Source organism: Dermacentor albipictus, chromosome 8, assembly GCF_038994185.2.
Source record: "Dermacentor albipictus isolate Rhodes 1998 colony chromosome 8, USDA_Dalb.pri_finalv2, whole genome shotgun sequence".
In the NCBI taxonomy this organism is placed as follows: Eukaryota; Metazoa; Arthropoda; class Arachnida; order Ixodida; family Ixodidae; genus Dermacentor; species Dermacentor albipictus.
This window is the reverse complement of record NC_091828.1, coordinates 129106351-129121185: the sequence shown is the minus strand read 5'-3', so window position 1 is coordinate 129121185 and position 14835 is coordinate 129106351. Positions and strand designations below refer to the sequence as shown.

At 41.0% G+C, this 14835-nt stretch overlaps 1 protein-coding gene across 1 annotated transcript; it reads left to right on the top strand.

Moving 5' to 3' along the window:
• Positions 1-222: 222 nt before the first annotated feature.
• Positions 223-10035, top strand: LOC135918921 (THUMP domain-containing protein 1). The gene is made up of 4 exons (XM_065452620.1): positions 223-695; positions 4928-5071; positions 6451-6711; positions 9494-10035. The coding sequence occupies exons 1-4, from the start codon at positions 507-509 to the stop codon at positions 9932-9934; spliced, it is 1035 nt and encodes a 344-aa protein (XP_065308692.1). The 5' UTR covers positions 223-506; the 3' UTR covers positions 9935-10035.
• Positions 10036-14835: the final 4800 nt, after the last annotated feature.

Here is a 14835-nt window from a genome sequence, read left to right as displayed (position 1 = left end):
TTTCTGGTACTGTTGATAATCAATAATTTTGAAAAGAAGACAGCATATACAGCAAATATTAACAAAAATTAGTGAAAAAAACTTGTTTTCTACGCGCTGCCTACCTTATCAAAGTGAGGAGTAGAGCCATGCAGCGGGGTTGGAAAACCAGAAGCAAATTTCCTATTACCGGAAGCATAAAAGTATAAGTATAAGCAATGTATAAGTAACGGAAGCGATAGAATCCAAGCCGAGCTGTGTTGTCTGCTCCATCCGCACTTGCGGCGCGCAAGCGTGTAGACTGGCCAGCCAAGTCGGTTATTTTTTTCCGAATTCCTTGCTTAACTGCACTAAACTACTCTGATTTCTCGACCTTCGCTAGACATTTTGTCCGTGTGTGTGTAATTTATTTTGTCGATACGTTTCTTGGTAGCACAAATACCCTCTGATAATAATCAGCTTTTCTTCGCCCTCGCGGACCTTCATTGTCATATTTAGCTTAAAAACTTCCAAGGACAGGGTCAATCATGAGCACTGGTGATAGCAAGAAACGCAAGAAAAACTACTACAAGACTTTCGCTAAGAAGCGCCGAGTCGGCAACCTGGAATCCGACATGACGGGCTTTCTCGTCACCTTCGAGCGAAGCGAGTTCCAGGCTGCTAAGGATTGCTACGAGCTGCTCAACGAGTACGCTGACAAAATCTGGGGCCCTGAAGTTAGTATTCAGTTTCATTTAATACGACGCGCTGTCTCCGAGGAAACGTTTATTTAATGAACTGGTCATCCTTATAGTTTCTAGCAGACGATAAAGAAAGCTCGCGTCAGGTCTCGTGCGAACGCATTCTTTTTCTTCTTTTTTTACAACAACTGTCAAGCGTGCTTCATTATATTCTAATCGAACTCAGTGCAAATTGAGCGCTACTTGTGATCATGATCGGCTTCAATCTTAAACAATGTCATACTTCGTGGTTACACGTACCACGCTCGATAGTTTGAATGCTTGTCGGCCCCACTATTTTTTATTCATAAATTGCGCCATACCATATGAATAAAAAAAATATATTTCCATTTAGTAATCATATTGCATGAAGCAAACCTTACCTGGAGACGCATGATGGAACACGCGCGCGCATGGAGAATTAAGCTTGACAAGGGAGCGAGTAGCTGTAGTCGCATGATGCATGGCACACTCGACAGGTCGTTTGCGAGCGCTCCTGCGAAGCTTCAAAGACCGTTTATCAAAGCAACTATAAGACTTATCGTGTCGACGAGGACGCTTCTATAGTGCTCACAAAGCCAGAATGATGCGCTACTAAAGTCCTTTGTGTAATGTTTCGTCACAGGGGAACAGCGAAGGAATCTGACAAGGACAATTTATAGAGGCACAAACGAAATGCTCACAACCAGCCCAACTCAAAACGCTGATACATCTTCATTGCGGTTTTAAACGGCCATCAGAACTGCTGATCTCCATTTGTAACTAGGTAAAACCATCAGAAAGGAGTTGTATAAACTGGGAATTAACCAATAATAGTTCAAATGGTCAGCTATTGCTACCTGGAATACAAACACAAGAGCGGAGGATTGCAATTGTTGGTACTGCATTGGATGCAGAGCTGATTGCTACAAAATGTAGAGCATGGTGTGGCCAAATATGCACACAGCTTCACAGTTGTGTGCCCTGCTGGCCACTCATTTGATCAGCATAATGTAGCGGATTATCACCTATCACTATTAAATTTTTCATCTCTCTTTTACAGAAGTAAGAGTAATAAAATAATCGTCAGAAATTGCCTACTCTGTTGAAATAAGTTAGTGGTTCAGGGTGCTGACAGATCGCCTCTGCACGTTATTGCTACCATGAGCATCCGTTATGATTTAAATATGAGTTTAACTGTAGTTGCGTAATACTGCTGCAGGCCGCCAGAGTTAACATAATCATACTCCACTGTCATTTAATTAAAGTTCAGTCAGAGAAGTCGTGTTTGATTACCCTTTGTCATTGTACTGTTGAGCTCGAGGTCGCAGGTTTGATCCTAGCTGCATTTTGACAGGGGCAAACTGCGAAAATGCTCGTGTGCTTATAGTTAAGTGCCCGTCCCCAGGTGGCCAAAATTAATCCAGAATCCCCCGCTACAGTGTGCTTCACAATCAGATAATTGTTTTGGCACTTGAAACCCCCAGAAGTTTGATGTTTACTTCTGCACTGACAAGGAGCGATTGCAAAAGTGGTTGGAATGCGCACAAATATTTGGGACCTGTGCAGGCTTTCTTCACACTCCCTCATTTTTGAACTTTTCTTACTTACAGTGAATTTGACTGGTTATCTAAGTGTAATAACAGTCTGTGTGCAGAGGTTTCACAAATGCTAGCGAAAAAGTCCTCCATGCTGAATCATGGAAGATTTTTTCACTGACAGCTGTTCTTGGAAATTGTGACCAATTCTCATGAATTCTTGTTTTTATGGTCTCCAAGGAACAAAGGTTATTGAAATGTAGTTAGTGCTGTTGTTTGGTATGCTTAAACTGCACAGAAAACTTGCTCCTGGAAACAAGTCTCATATTGGCATCAGTCACACATAATCTTAGAAGTTGCACTGCTGTGCAGCAACATTCATTTAAGTTCCTAAAAGCTAGAAAACTTGTCCTCTTAGGTTTGCAGAAGCCATGTGGCTTGCCCATTGCCTCCAGATAAGTCATAAGGGCCTCAGCAGCAAAGCAGGGGATAGGGCTCTGTCTCAGGGTGAGGTAATTGAAAGTGGCTGTCGAAAATGAGAAGCTGCTGTGTGTTAACAAGTGAAAGACAATTACTTCACTGTAGAGCGGAACTATCTCCTCCATATTGAGACATCGCTCACCTATTCTTTCGATCAGCTACAGGCAGCAGCATAAAAGAGAGGAGATGGGGCTTGCAATGTGTCAAATAAAATACATTGCAACTGTCAGTTTGCTGACTTGGCAAGGCAGTGGCAGCAAGCATGAGCAGAATTGACAGTTGGGCTGTTTGGCAAATGGTCGTCTTAAGCAGAACATCTTAGAGGCTAGTTGGTTTGTGACTACTGTAGAGAATTACTGCATCAATACAATATAAAATAAAAAGGACACTTAACCGGAAGACATATGGAAAAGAGTTGGTAGTCTGTGCTTACACTTTTCTATGTGCCTTTCTAGGTAGCATTTCTTTCTTTGCATTCAAGCAAAGAAAGGAACATTATGCATGCTACTGTTATCTTAATTAGGCAGTGCAGTAGCACGTGCAAAAGAAGAGACAACATAGACAAAAAATATTGCTGCCATTCTGTCTCTATTGACCGCTGTCTTACTGTGCTGCCTGTCTGAAGATGGGCAGCAGGAATGTGCCCACAGCTTCTGTGACTGATCAGTGACCATTGAGCTCATATGTGCTGCTCTGTCAATTGTAGTGTTCCTGACATCATGCGCATTGCATGATGGAGGACTTGGAGAATAGAGAATCGTCAGGTTTGTTATAGGGCGGTAGATTATGCAGTCATCAGTGAAAAGGCAGATAGTAGATGTTACTATAGAAGGCAGGTTATTAATGTATATTAGAAATAGCAAAGGGCCAAGAACCGTGCCATGGGGTACTCGTGAAAGAACATCACATTGTACTAAAATGCCTCTGGAAATGTGCTGTGAAACAAAAAAAGGAGGAGGACAAAAATAATGGAGGTGAGGTTCGGAGAGTCAGGGATCGTGACTGCAAAGGAGATGGGCGTTTGGCTGCAATATGGGAAAAGGCAAGAGAGAAATACAGATTGTGGGTGCTGGTCGATGCAGCGGCAGAGAGCCTCTTCTGTGGGAAGAGTAGCTCGCTACCTCATGCCTCGGCCTAGTGACGTTTCATGTCCTTCCTTATACCTTGGTCACTACTAAACCCCTTTAAAAAAATTGTTGTGGTCAAACATTCTGTAAACAGCGCTTTGCAACTTTACTGTATAACACGGCCCTTTAAGAAGTGTCTTTACCCATTGGCCCCTGTGTTCATGTACGTGTGAAATGCCTAAATGTTGTAATTTGAGTCCAGCTGTACCACGTTGAATGTAGTTTGTTGTATATAAAAGATCGTGAGTTTCTACTAATTAGCTTTGTTTTGCAGTAATTGCTGAAAAATGGCAAATGAAAGAAATGAAGCATGTTTACAGCTCTGTAACTCTGCAATGAATAAAGTGAACGGCATCAATTGGGCAATAGCTGAAAAAATTTATATAGACTGCATTTAGATGTGCCACTACTTCATGAATGAAACTTTTGTAAAACTTACATCAACAAATTAACAATTTAACAAAAAGTATAAACTATTGCAACCTATGTCTCCGCATTGCATTTATGCAATATCTTTTATTGCTGATTTCCTCAGTTGTAAACTTTAGTATTTAACTTTTTTTACTGTTTACCTTTTGCCTCTATCTCGTGTCTTTCTTTCTTTCTTTCTTTGTGCTTTTTAAATGTGAGACTGTACATTAAAATTTTGCTTCGTATAAGCTTATAAGCTTTCTCTTATAAGTGCCACAAGTGTCTTTCAAACCAGATCATATCTCATACCCAAAGGGGCATTTCTGTACTTCACATGTTTGGAAAGAGACATTGTAGTTGTCACAAAGCTAAAGCTTCATCTTGACTTGTTCTGCACAGCCTAGCCAAGTAAACAGTGCTTAACAAGAGTCTTGCAGTCGTGTATTTAAGCACCCTGTGTACAGTTATGCAGGCCACATGCTATTGTGTCTATGTGGACCTGTGCGATTCATCCATAGAGATTGATGGTAACTATCACTGAGCAATATTTGGTATTCTAAAGTGCTTACTAGGCTGTTTGTTATGGTGTTGCCAGTATTATATGCCTCAGTGCCATTGCCTGTACCAGTGTTTTGCTGCGCACTAGGCCCAGGACTTACTGTCACATGCTACACTCTTCTTCCCAATGTTCAAGAAACCAGAGGGAGCAGGCAGCAAAGAGTCCATTGAGGATGACATAGCTGCAGAGCTGAATGAGCTCAAGGAGTCCAAGGACAAAGTTCTCCGTTTTCAAAAGGTGAAGACGGATGTGGCTGGAAACTTTTTTGTAACAACCACGGTGAGAAAATTTTTCTGTACGTCTAACATTGTTCTATTTATTGAGCATCCATTGTTGTTAACTTAATTGAATTTGTAGTATGAAGCTCTCCTCATCCTAATGTATCAATTTTATCTACTTATTTTGTGTGTTTTTGTTCTTACACACATGTTCTGCAAATCTTTGTATGCCCCTCCTGTTTGAACCCCCGTGGTGAACAGTATCAACTAAATTAACAAATAACTAAAAAAAAACTCTAGTTGCTGCACAGTTCCACTTGGGTCTGTCACATAGTAGAAAAAAGCAAGACACTAACTTGAAAGCATGTTAGCCATTCTGCAAATGAGTACTGTATCGTTGCTGTTTTCTTGGCATAAAACTCGAGAAGTTTAACCCTTATTTTCTCTTCTAATAATAAATCCCTTACAATGAAATAATAAAAGTAGAGCTTTGAAAAGGTATCTATGTGACTCTAAACTGATCTATTGATTCAATTTTGTGTCCCTTTAATGTTTATGTTGGGCTGGTAGCTTTCGCTTCTGGATTGCCAAGTGGACAACTTCTAGGAGAGTGGATGTCTGCAGGACTGCTTGAAAACTGTGCAATGGAAATGGGTGATGCCACCTGCAACTGCACGAGCTTTGTGTGATGACACAGGTTCTGGTCAATGCTTTGGTGAATCCAGCCAAACATTTCTTGTGCAATGGAATGCATTTAGCATGACTTCCATACCAGCACTGCAGATGGCACAGCAGTGCGTTCCATCCTGTGCACGACAGTTGGTGCTTTCCGCCACTTGTAAGCTAAAATTTACAAGTGAGAGGATGTGGTCTAACATTTTTGTTTACAAGGGCTTCTGCAGGCATTAGAATAAAACTGTAAACAAGAGTTGTGTTGTGGAGAAAGCTGTTGTGGAGCAAGAGAAAGCTATTGTGGAGGAACATTTATTTTATGGAGCTTTGGAACCACCAGCAAAAACTTGAAAGGTTTCTGTTAAACTCATTTCAAAGTTCTGTACATGACAGGACTCCAGTCTACTTTTTGCATCAGTGACTCTTGGTGGCCACCATATCATATCAGCTATTCACTAATATGAGGCTTGTCCAAAAGATGTTCAAGTGGCCTTTGGCTGAACCATCTCACAACTGCAGCCTGCACTATCTTTGATTTTTAATATCTTACACATTGAAATGCTGCTTTTTTTTTTTTTGATAGAACAATGATTTTCATCATGCCCATCAACACATCCTGTATTTAGCGCCATTCACATGCTGGGTGCTTCCCCAACAGTGACGCTTGCACGTGCATAGCCTTGTAAGCAGAAGTGCAGTCAGTTCAGCAGATTATTTAAATGAGTTGCACTCTGAAATGATGACCATCGCTGTCCTTCACAAGTGTAGGTGGATGATCCTGGACAGCTGGTGACAGCCATCTTTGAAGACCTGAAGGCGAAGCACGAACAGCGCAGCCGCTTCATCCAGCGCCTGTTGCCCGTGCAGACAACTTGCAAAGCCAACCTGGACACCATGAAGAAGACGGTAGAAACTGTGCTTGCATCCTACAATGACTCTGCCTCGCCAGAAGTTGCTTACTTGGTTGCTGGGAAAATCCGCCACAACAGCAGCCTTCAGCACAACCCAATGCTTCAGGAGATAGTGCAGGTCAGTAATGATGAACAGTGCATCTTGTGCATTGCATCTTTACCCTCTCCAGGTGAGCTAGTGAGGGAACACTGCAACAAGATACAAGACAGCATGTGTTTGTCCTGTAAGAATAAGATGTTCTCTATGAAAATTGTAAATGACAACTGTATGAACAGCAAAATACTTACAGGCTGCACCAAGCAGGCTTTAGCCAAGCTCTCAAACGTCTCTCTGATCAGACATACCTTCACTGACCTTGCATAGTCGTACTAATCAATCCTGGCTGCACTTGTTTAGCAAGTCATGACTTGCATCTGCCTACAGCCTGTGGTTCACACAGAAGCATGCTTGGTGGTGATGGGCACAGTTGCCTAAGGGGCTTGGGCTACCTAATGTGGGAAAGGGCACATGAGAGCTTCACAGGTTAGAGGCAAGGTGTGTGTCCATGCTTTAGTTTTTCTAAGCACTAGACCTCACCAGTTAACCAGTAATAAAGCAAAACTAATTTTGCCTGCTCTAGCAGTTGAGCTACGAACTGGTTAGATTCGTTGACACTGAACCTGGCTTGTTGTCAGCTAAACTACACATTCTTTTTTTTTTGTATTGATTACAGTAAAAAACTTATCATTTTTTATTATATTTGATGATGATGATATTTGATGATATGGTCACTGACAATAGGCTCCTGTTAAACAGATAAACCAGGTTGAAATGTATTATGTGAACTTCTAAACTAAATTTTTTATATTGAAAATTTTCACTCTGCCTTCATATATATGTATATATACACACACACACAGTAGAACCTTGCTCATATGTTTTAGGAAAGACCCTGAGAAAAAACGTACTAACTGGGCAAACATACAATCCGAAGTAGGTAAAAACATTTTATAGGCTCAACTATTGTGGACATCTACGTAATACAAAGCATCCCGTGGATCGTTGCGGCACGAGACAGCCGACAGCACGTCGAGGTGGTGCTCTGGCAGCCCGAAACGCATTTTACAGTGAATATGTTTACTTAGCTATGAATGAGCCATATGCATAGTCTCGTGGGGGGGGGGGGGGGGGGGGTATCTGGGCTAGCTAACGTCCATAAAGTGAACAAAAAAGATAACGAACGATAGTACGGAGCAGAAGAAAGAAAGGACACGTGATTTGACACCTACGCAGTGGGGGGAGTTCACCTGAACTGGCTGCCGTTGCTGCCAGCTGCGTCTTTAGCTGTGTCTGCTGTCGTCTGCCCTTAATAGAACGGCACGGCAGTTGTGGCGGGAAAACACGATGTGCGCCGCGGTAGCTGCCACGGTGGGTAAGAACCAGATTGTGCATTGCAGTGGTAGGCCATTGCAACAGCTGCAACTCCAACAAAAATGGGAAAAGTGGGAAGACCACATGTTGTGCGCACAGCCGAAGAACAAGGCAAGTACGAGTGAGAGGCGTCGACAGCAGAGATGCGACCATAACCATTGACAACGTGCCTGTGCGAAAACGGAGAACGGAGCCATTGACTTTGCGTCCAAAGAACGTCAGCGTGAGAGATGCGAGAGTCTAATCGTCAGCGTCGAGCGCAAGCTAGCGATGCAGATCGCGCACTTGAGGCTGCTCGCAAGCGTCATGTTAGGTAGTTTGAGTCTCTGCGTCCAAGCAGCAGAAGCAGCTTCGTTGGTTAATCCACCACGATATGGATGGCTTGGCCCGAAATTTTTGTTGTTTTCCTATTGTGTTGTGTTTTAAGAGGGCGACGGGAAGCCAAAGCGAAACGTGATGCACACATTGCGCCACCTGCAGCAGAGAATGGTGGTGTTTTTGGATTATCGCCTACTAAAAGCGTACAGCATGCTACCAATGGCACTACCCACCATGCGCTGTAAAACAGACAAGTGAAGATGCTTATCGCAGTAGGTTTGGCGGCAATAGCTGTGAGTGCGGTGTGTGACGACTCGGGCGGAGATTTGCTGGTGCCGGAATAAGAAACTGTGCGCGCCGTAGTTTTCATGTGAGACAAACGGCTACATACTCGATCGCGCGCGCCTTGCGCAATTTCTTGTTTACATCGGATCTAGCGGCCGGAAAATATATCATGCGATCGCAGTTTGGCGATGTACTGTACGTCGGTGCCGAAAAATCATGTTTTCCAGGAACGTATGAACCGGCCAAAAATGAGCTCAACTTTATTGGGTAATTTATTGTGTTCTCGATTGTGAACGTTGCCACTGGGAAAACGTACGTAACGGGAACATGTCAACGAGGTTCTACTGTATATTATCAAACAGCACTTCAGACAGGATGAAGTGAGCACAGCAAACGCAGTGCTGTGTCTATGTTGATGCTTGTTCATTAATTGCAGCTGTTATGTTACAACTAAATTATCTGTACTGCTACTTCCATACTGCTTTCTTGCTATCAAGAGGACACTCTGCCTCTTTTTCTACTTTTGATTTTTTTTTCTATGCATGCTTATATATCACTTATTAAAATACTTGTTTAAACCTATGTTCATTATGCATTTTTTTTTCTTTCAAATTGCTTGTTTCAACGTTGCCTCTTTAATCATTTGTATGCCTACTGCTAATTTAACTAATGCAGTACAGATAGGAGGTGCCCTGACAGTTTTACTTTGGGACTTGCTCCCATGGCCCTTGTATACCAACATGCTTCTGTAGCTTTACACAGTTTTTTTTTTTTCATTGGTACAGGGGTGGAGAGAACAACAGCTATGTTAGCTTGCACAGCTGTACTTAGTGCACTAAATTTCTTGCACAATGGAGTGGCTCTTTTGTCTGCTTGTTTGTTGTAGGTTGTGAAGGCTGCCAAGCCTCAGTGGATAGGGGAACTGCGCAAGCCAGACTTGGTGCTCATGGTGGATGTGTTGCACAACATCTGCTGCATCTCTCTGATGCCTCGGTACCTGGAATTCAGAAAGTACAACCTCCTGGAAGTGACAAAGCCTCAGCCAAACTCTGAGGTGCCAAAGGAGCCTAGCTCTTCTGCTGATGTGCCAAAGAATGACAGTGAAGAGAGCAAGGACAAAAAACCTGAGGGTGACAAAGAAGCAACATGCGAAGAAAATAAGAAGCCTCTGGATACCGTTGGAGATGATGAAAGAGATGTCGTGGAAGCTGCAGACAGCAAACCAGACAACGCTTCATCGAATGGGAGCAGCACTGAACTCTTGACAAACACATCAGAAGGCGAAAATGTGGGGTCACACAAAACTGCGGAGGCATCTAAAGACTGAGCATTTTTCTCTCAGTCCCTTCTTTTGCTCTTTTGCAGTCAAATGTAACAACATTCTCTGGAACATAAAAGGTGGCATTAAATGTTCACTTTCATTATTGACATAGGCAACTGCATTTGGAGCTTTTCAATGTGACACCACCTTCTTGTGTCACATCCATCATTTTTAGACTAAGAGGAAGTCTCGGGGGCTCCTCTCTAAATACATGAGAAAGGAGTTGTTTTTCTCTGCAACCACTGCACCAAATTTTATGAGGTTTGTTGCATTTAAAAGCAAAAGTTAAAATCTAGTGACTGTCGGTTGCAAATTTTTTATCTAGTTTGTCAATTCTTTTTAAAAATTAGTAAAAATTGCAAATTTTCAGAAAACAAAACTATGAAGTTTACAACACTAACTCAACAGTGAAGAATGATATCAGAATACTGTAAATTGCAGCTAACAGTACATCTAAAGCAGACAAAAGTGATATATTATACATGGCTCTCGGATAAACCATTAATATGTGAGTACAACTTTTTCAAAACCCTTGTAAACAATGTAAGAAATTTACACAATGTATAAATTGGCATATCAAGTTTGTTCACTTTGGATGCTCAAAATGATGCAGTTTACAAAGCTGCGATATCTGTTCCTGGTGCAGAGCTACAGATTTGTAAACTTCATTCTATATATTCAAACTCACCATATCTTTAAATTTCTTTTACAGAATTCCGGCCCTAAATTGAAATTTCACTTGCAACAGTCACTAGAATTTAACTTTCTCTCTTAAAAGCAACAAACCCGCCGTGGTTGCTCAGTGGCTATGGTGTTATGCTGCTGAGCACGAGGTCGTGGGATCGAATCCCGGCCACGGCGGCCGCATTTTGATGGGGGCGAAATTCGAAAACACCCGTGTACTTAGATTTAGGTGCACGTTAAAGAACCCCATGTGGTCGAAATTTCCAGAGTCCTCCACTACGGCTTGCCTCATAATCAGAAAGTGGTTTTGGCACGTAAAACCCCATAATTTAATTTAATTTTTTTAAAAGCAACAAATTTAATTAAAATAGGCCCAGTTGTTATCTCAGAAAAGCAATTCTACTTTTTACATATATTTGAATAAGTGGCATTGGAGTTAGGCCAGAGCTAAAGCTTCCTCTTAAGAGAAAGCTTTACCTCAAAGACAACTCTGATTTCCTTATTCAAGTACATAGAAAGAATGTTGGAAGAAAAATTCTTATTTATGACCCCAAATTTTTTTTGTCAAAATTGTCAAAAAGCAGCACTTTTAAAGGAAAACTAAATCACTGAATTTACCAACCCATAACTTAAAACCAAGAAGACATATTGCAGTTCTGTAAACTGCATTTATTAGAGCAAATTTGATAGATAAGTTTAGAGCTTACGTGTAATTGTTACGATGCATACGAGGATTTTTCAAATGTTCCACTCACAAATTAGCGGTATGTTTCAGAGCAATGTATAACACATCAAGTTTGTCCACCTTAGATGTTTCAATAAGTACAGTTTACATAATTGTAATATATTTTTTACTGCTGGGCTAAAGAGTTGTAAACTTGATTCTTGTTCTTATTTTTTCTAAGAATGTAGAAAACAAGGAACAGCATATTTTTATTGTGATTTTCAATAGCTTTCTTTTTTCCTTTTTTTGATGGCCTAAGCAAAGAATTTGCTGCCTACAGTCGGTAAATTTCAACTTTTACTTCTAAAAGCAATAAACCACATCAATATCGGGGCAGTGATAACTGAGAAAAATGGCTTCTCCATTTCAATCTATTTGGATAGGAACTCCTGTTGTTGCTACGTTGTTACCAACAGAATTTTTCATACACCATCTGTGTGCCAAAAAGGAATCACTTGCGTTGGTGCATTTCACCGCAGATTCAATTGGGTATTCCGCACACAATTCTGAATGTTGCATTATCCTCTGTGACTGTGCTGCTCACTGTAGTGTTTACACTTGGAGTGTTCAACGCATCAGAACTTGTTTAACATTTAACTCATGGAAAATGAAATGAACACGCAACTTTTATGTGTATGAACAGTAAACATTGTAAAGTTTCAAGCCATTGTGAGGCAGAATATGTTGAGTTAGGCTGGTTGATTTGTGTTATTGTAAAGGAGTTAAGAAGCACAATAAGCAGCATTGTATACATGCTACCTAAAGTAAAGTAAACATTGTAAAGTTTCAAGCCATTGTGAGGCAGAATATGTTGAGTTAGGCTGGTTGATTTGTGTTAGTAAAGGAGTTAAGAAGCACAATAAGCAGCATTGTATACATGCTACCTATTGGGGGGGGGGGGGTGCATGGTGAAAGGGCTGCATTTCATTCAAAAAGGAATTTTTATCAGTACAAGGTGTTTTTTGTAACAAAATGTGGTTTGTGGCTATAAAATTTTAGTTACAGAAAATATTGAGTTGTGTTGAACTGTGTCCAAAAATGGCACACTTGCCTTATAATTTGATACAGAAGAATAAAATATGACACGGAAAGAGAACAAAGCATGACATGAGTTATGATTGAAATGCTGTGTTTCGTCATGTGCCCCTGCTCTATAGCAAAGCTGTTAGTATAACTGCATGTAGTGGAATATGTTTACTGAAAACATATGCTCCAAATGTCAACTAAAATATGTACTGCTTCTTCAAAATGCTAACAACAATTAGTTCTGAAAAAGCTGTTGAAGTTAGCACAATGAAATTTAGAGGGATATTGTTGAGCCCCTCATGGGTGACGTGTAGGTAAAGTTAGATCTGTCATCAACAAATATTTTTAAGATGGGGACAAGCAAAATAATGCAGGACATGCAGCACATGCTTTGTGTTCTTTAGCTTGCTCCTGTCTGGATTACTGCCAAGTTGCCCAATTTGCGATCCTAATAAGATAAAGATAGACATGTGTAGAATAATTAGGGTTAATGTGTGAAATTTATAAAATTCTATTAGTTGCACTTTGGAGCTATATGGTGGTTTGCAACAGTGCATAACTGTGAAATGTCAGCCATATTGAGGTGAAAGTTTATCGGAATAAAGTATGCATTGGGAGGAACATGCTGGAAAAATTTCAAGGTTGTATGTTTCATTGAGTGCATGATAATAAATTTCCAGACGTCAGAGTCATTAAAACGTTCCCTCAGACAGTGAAACAAATTTCAAAACTGTTGGCACAAGCAAATAGGTAAACTTTCTTGCTCGAAACTTTCTAGCATACTTGGGAGTATGTACATTTAGAATCTATTGTTGAGACAGTTTCCTAAATTCACAAAATATTAATATATAAGAGCCTTAAATTTAGGTGTTCACACAGTGAAGGCCACCAGCACTGGCACAGCAGTTGTTGCTCAGCATGGACATGCTGAGGATCAAGGGTGCACAATGCCTGCAAAAAAGTTCCACAAGAATTTAACAAACAGTTCAAAAATGGAACACAATCACAAGAATTGGATGGCACCCCTTAATCTTGTGTCCTATTTTTGCACTGTTTGCTATATTATGTCATCTAAAAACAAGCCCTGCTAACAACCATTTCCCTTCCTCATAATCTCACTCGAGTACGGGAACTCTTTCTTTGGAAACTATGGGCTCGTGTAGCCTGAACACTTTCTGTAACCTGTATCTGGGGCATGGCACCTGAAGACCCTGTGAGGTGCACACAATGATCTGCCACCGTGTCTGCAGCGGAGGCTTGCCATCTGCTGTAGCTGCATCCAGAGACTACAAGAGAGTGCTTGTTTTTTGTTTGTTTGTAACGTACCTGCAGTAGGTAAAATTGGCCCCAAGTTTACTGGGACATTCCTCATGGACAAGAGAGAAAGTTCTTACAGGCCCAAACAGACCAGCTCATACACTACAAACTGTTCATTATGGACAATAAGCCCCACAGGTCATTTACGCAGCTTCTTTATGCAGAAGACCTGCACACATTTATTTAACTATAATATGCTGTATAGTAACCTGTGCAGCCAGGAAAAGAAATCAGAAAAATGGCCTTTGCAGAAAAATGTTCCGAGCTGTAGCAAGAAGCACCTTGGCAGTGCAGCCTCTTTGTTTCGCAGAACTATGTGCTAGAATTTGGGTCATGATTATTTAAGGTAGAACGAGTCTGTAGGCTTTTTATCTGCCGAACATTTATATCCTCCTTGCCAGGCACCAGAGAGATCCTGCAAGATTTCTCTGGTCAGTGCAGTCAAGTAAATGTCTTCTGAAAAAAAGAAAGAAAGACCAGGCAGAATGCACCCTTTTGGGATGACTATGTTAATGCGATTAGCATTCAGGTGATGGTGCATATTTAATTTGATGGGAAATTCATTTTGGTAGAAATCTTAATAAATATATTGTGCAATTATGAAGTGTAAGTTGTCTATTAGGGCAGGTATCAAATGGCACATACCACGTGACCTAAATTAACCACTAGGCTAGATGGTAGGTAGCCAGCAGCATGTTGTCTATTCAGGCGCATACACAGGGACCCATGTTGTCTGCCTGGCAAGACAGCAGCCAAGACATACCTAGTGGCATAAGCTAGTATACAATATGGGTCACTGGGAAAGGTGGCATAAAGATACAGATTCAAAGTTTCTGTAGAAAGCTGAGAATCCTAATCACACCAAAAGTTTTGAAATACTCCTTGGCATGCATCTAAGAGGAGTTACCTGGAGACAAGAACCATTTCGTCTGTGGCATCCCGCTGCTGTGCATGAGCTCACCAGTTTCATTCCAAAACATGACAGCTGCATTCCAATGCCAGTTGAATGCAGACACCCATGTACTGAACTTTGTTTATATGTGTTGAAAAAAAATAACATGCAAGAACATGTTTCTCAGAAAATGTTATCTGAACAGTGTTCTCCCAACATTCTCTGCAACCTAGCTATATCTAGTTCTGGCAAAAATATCTTGAA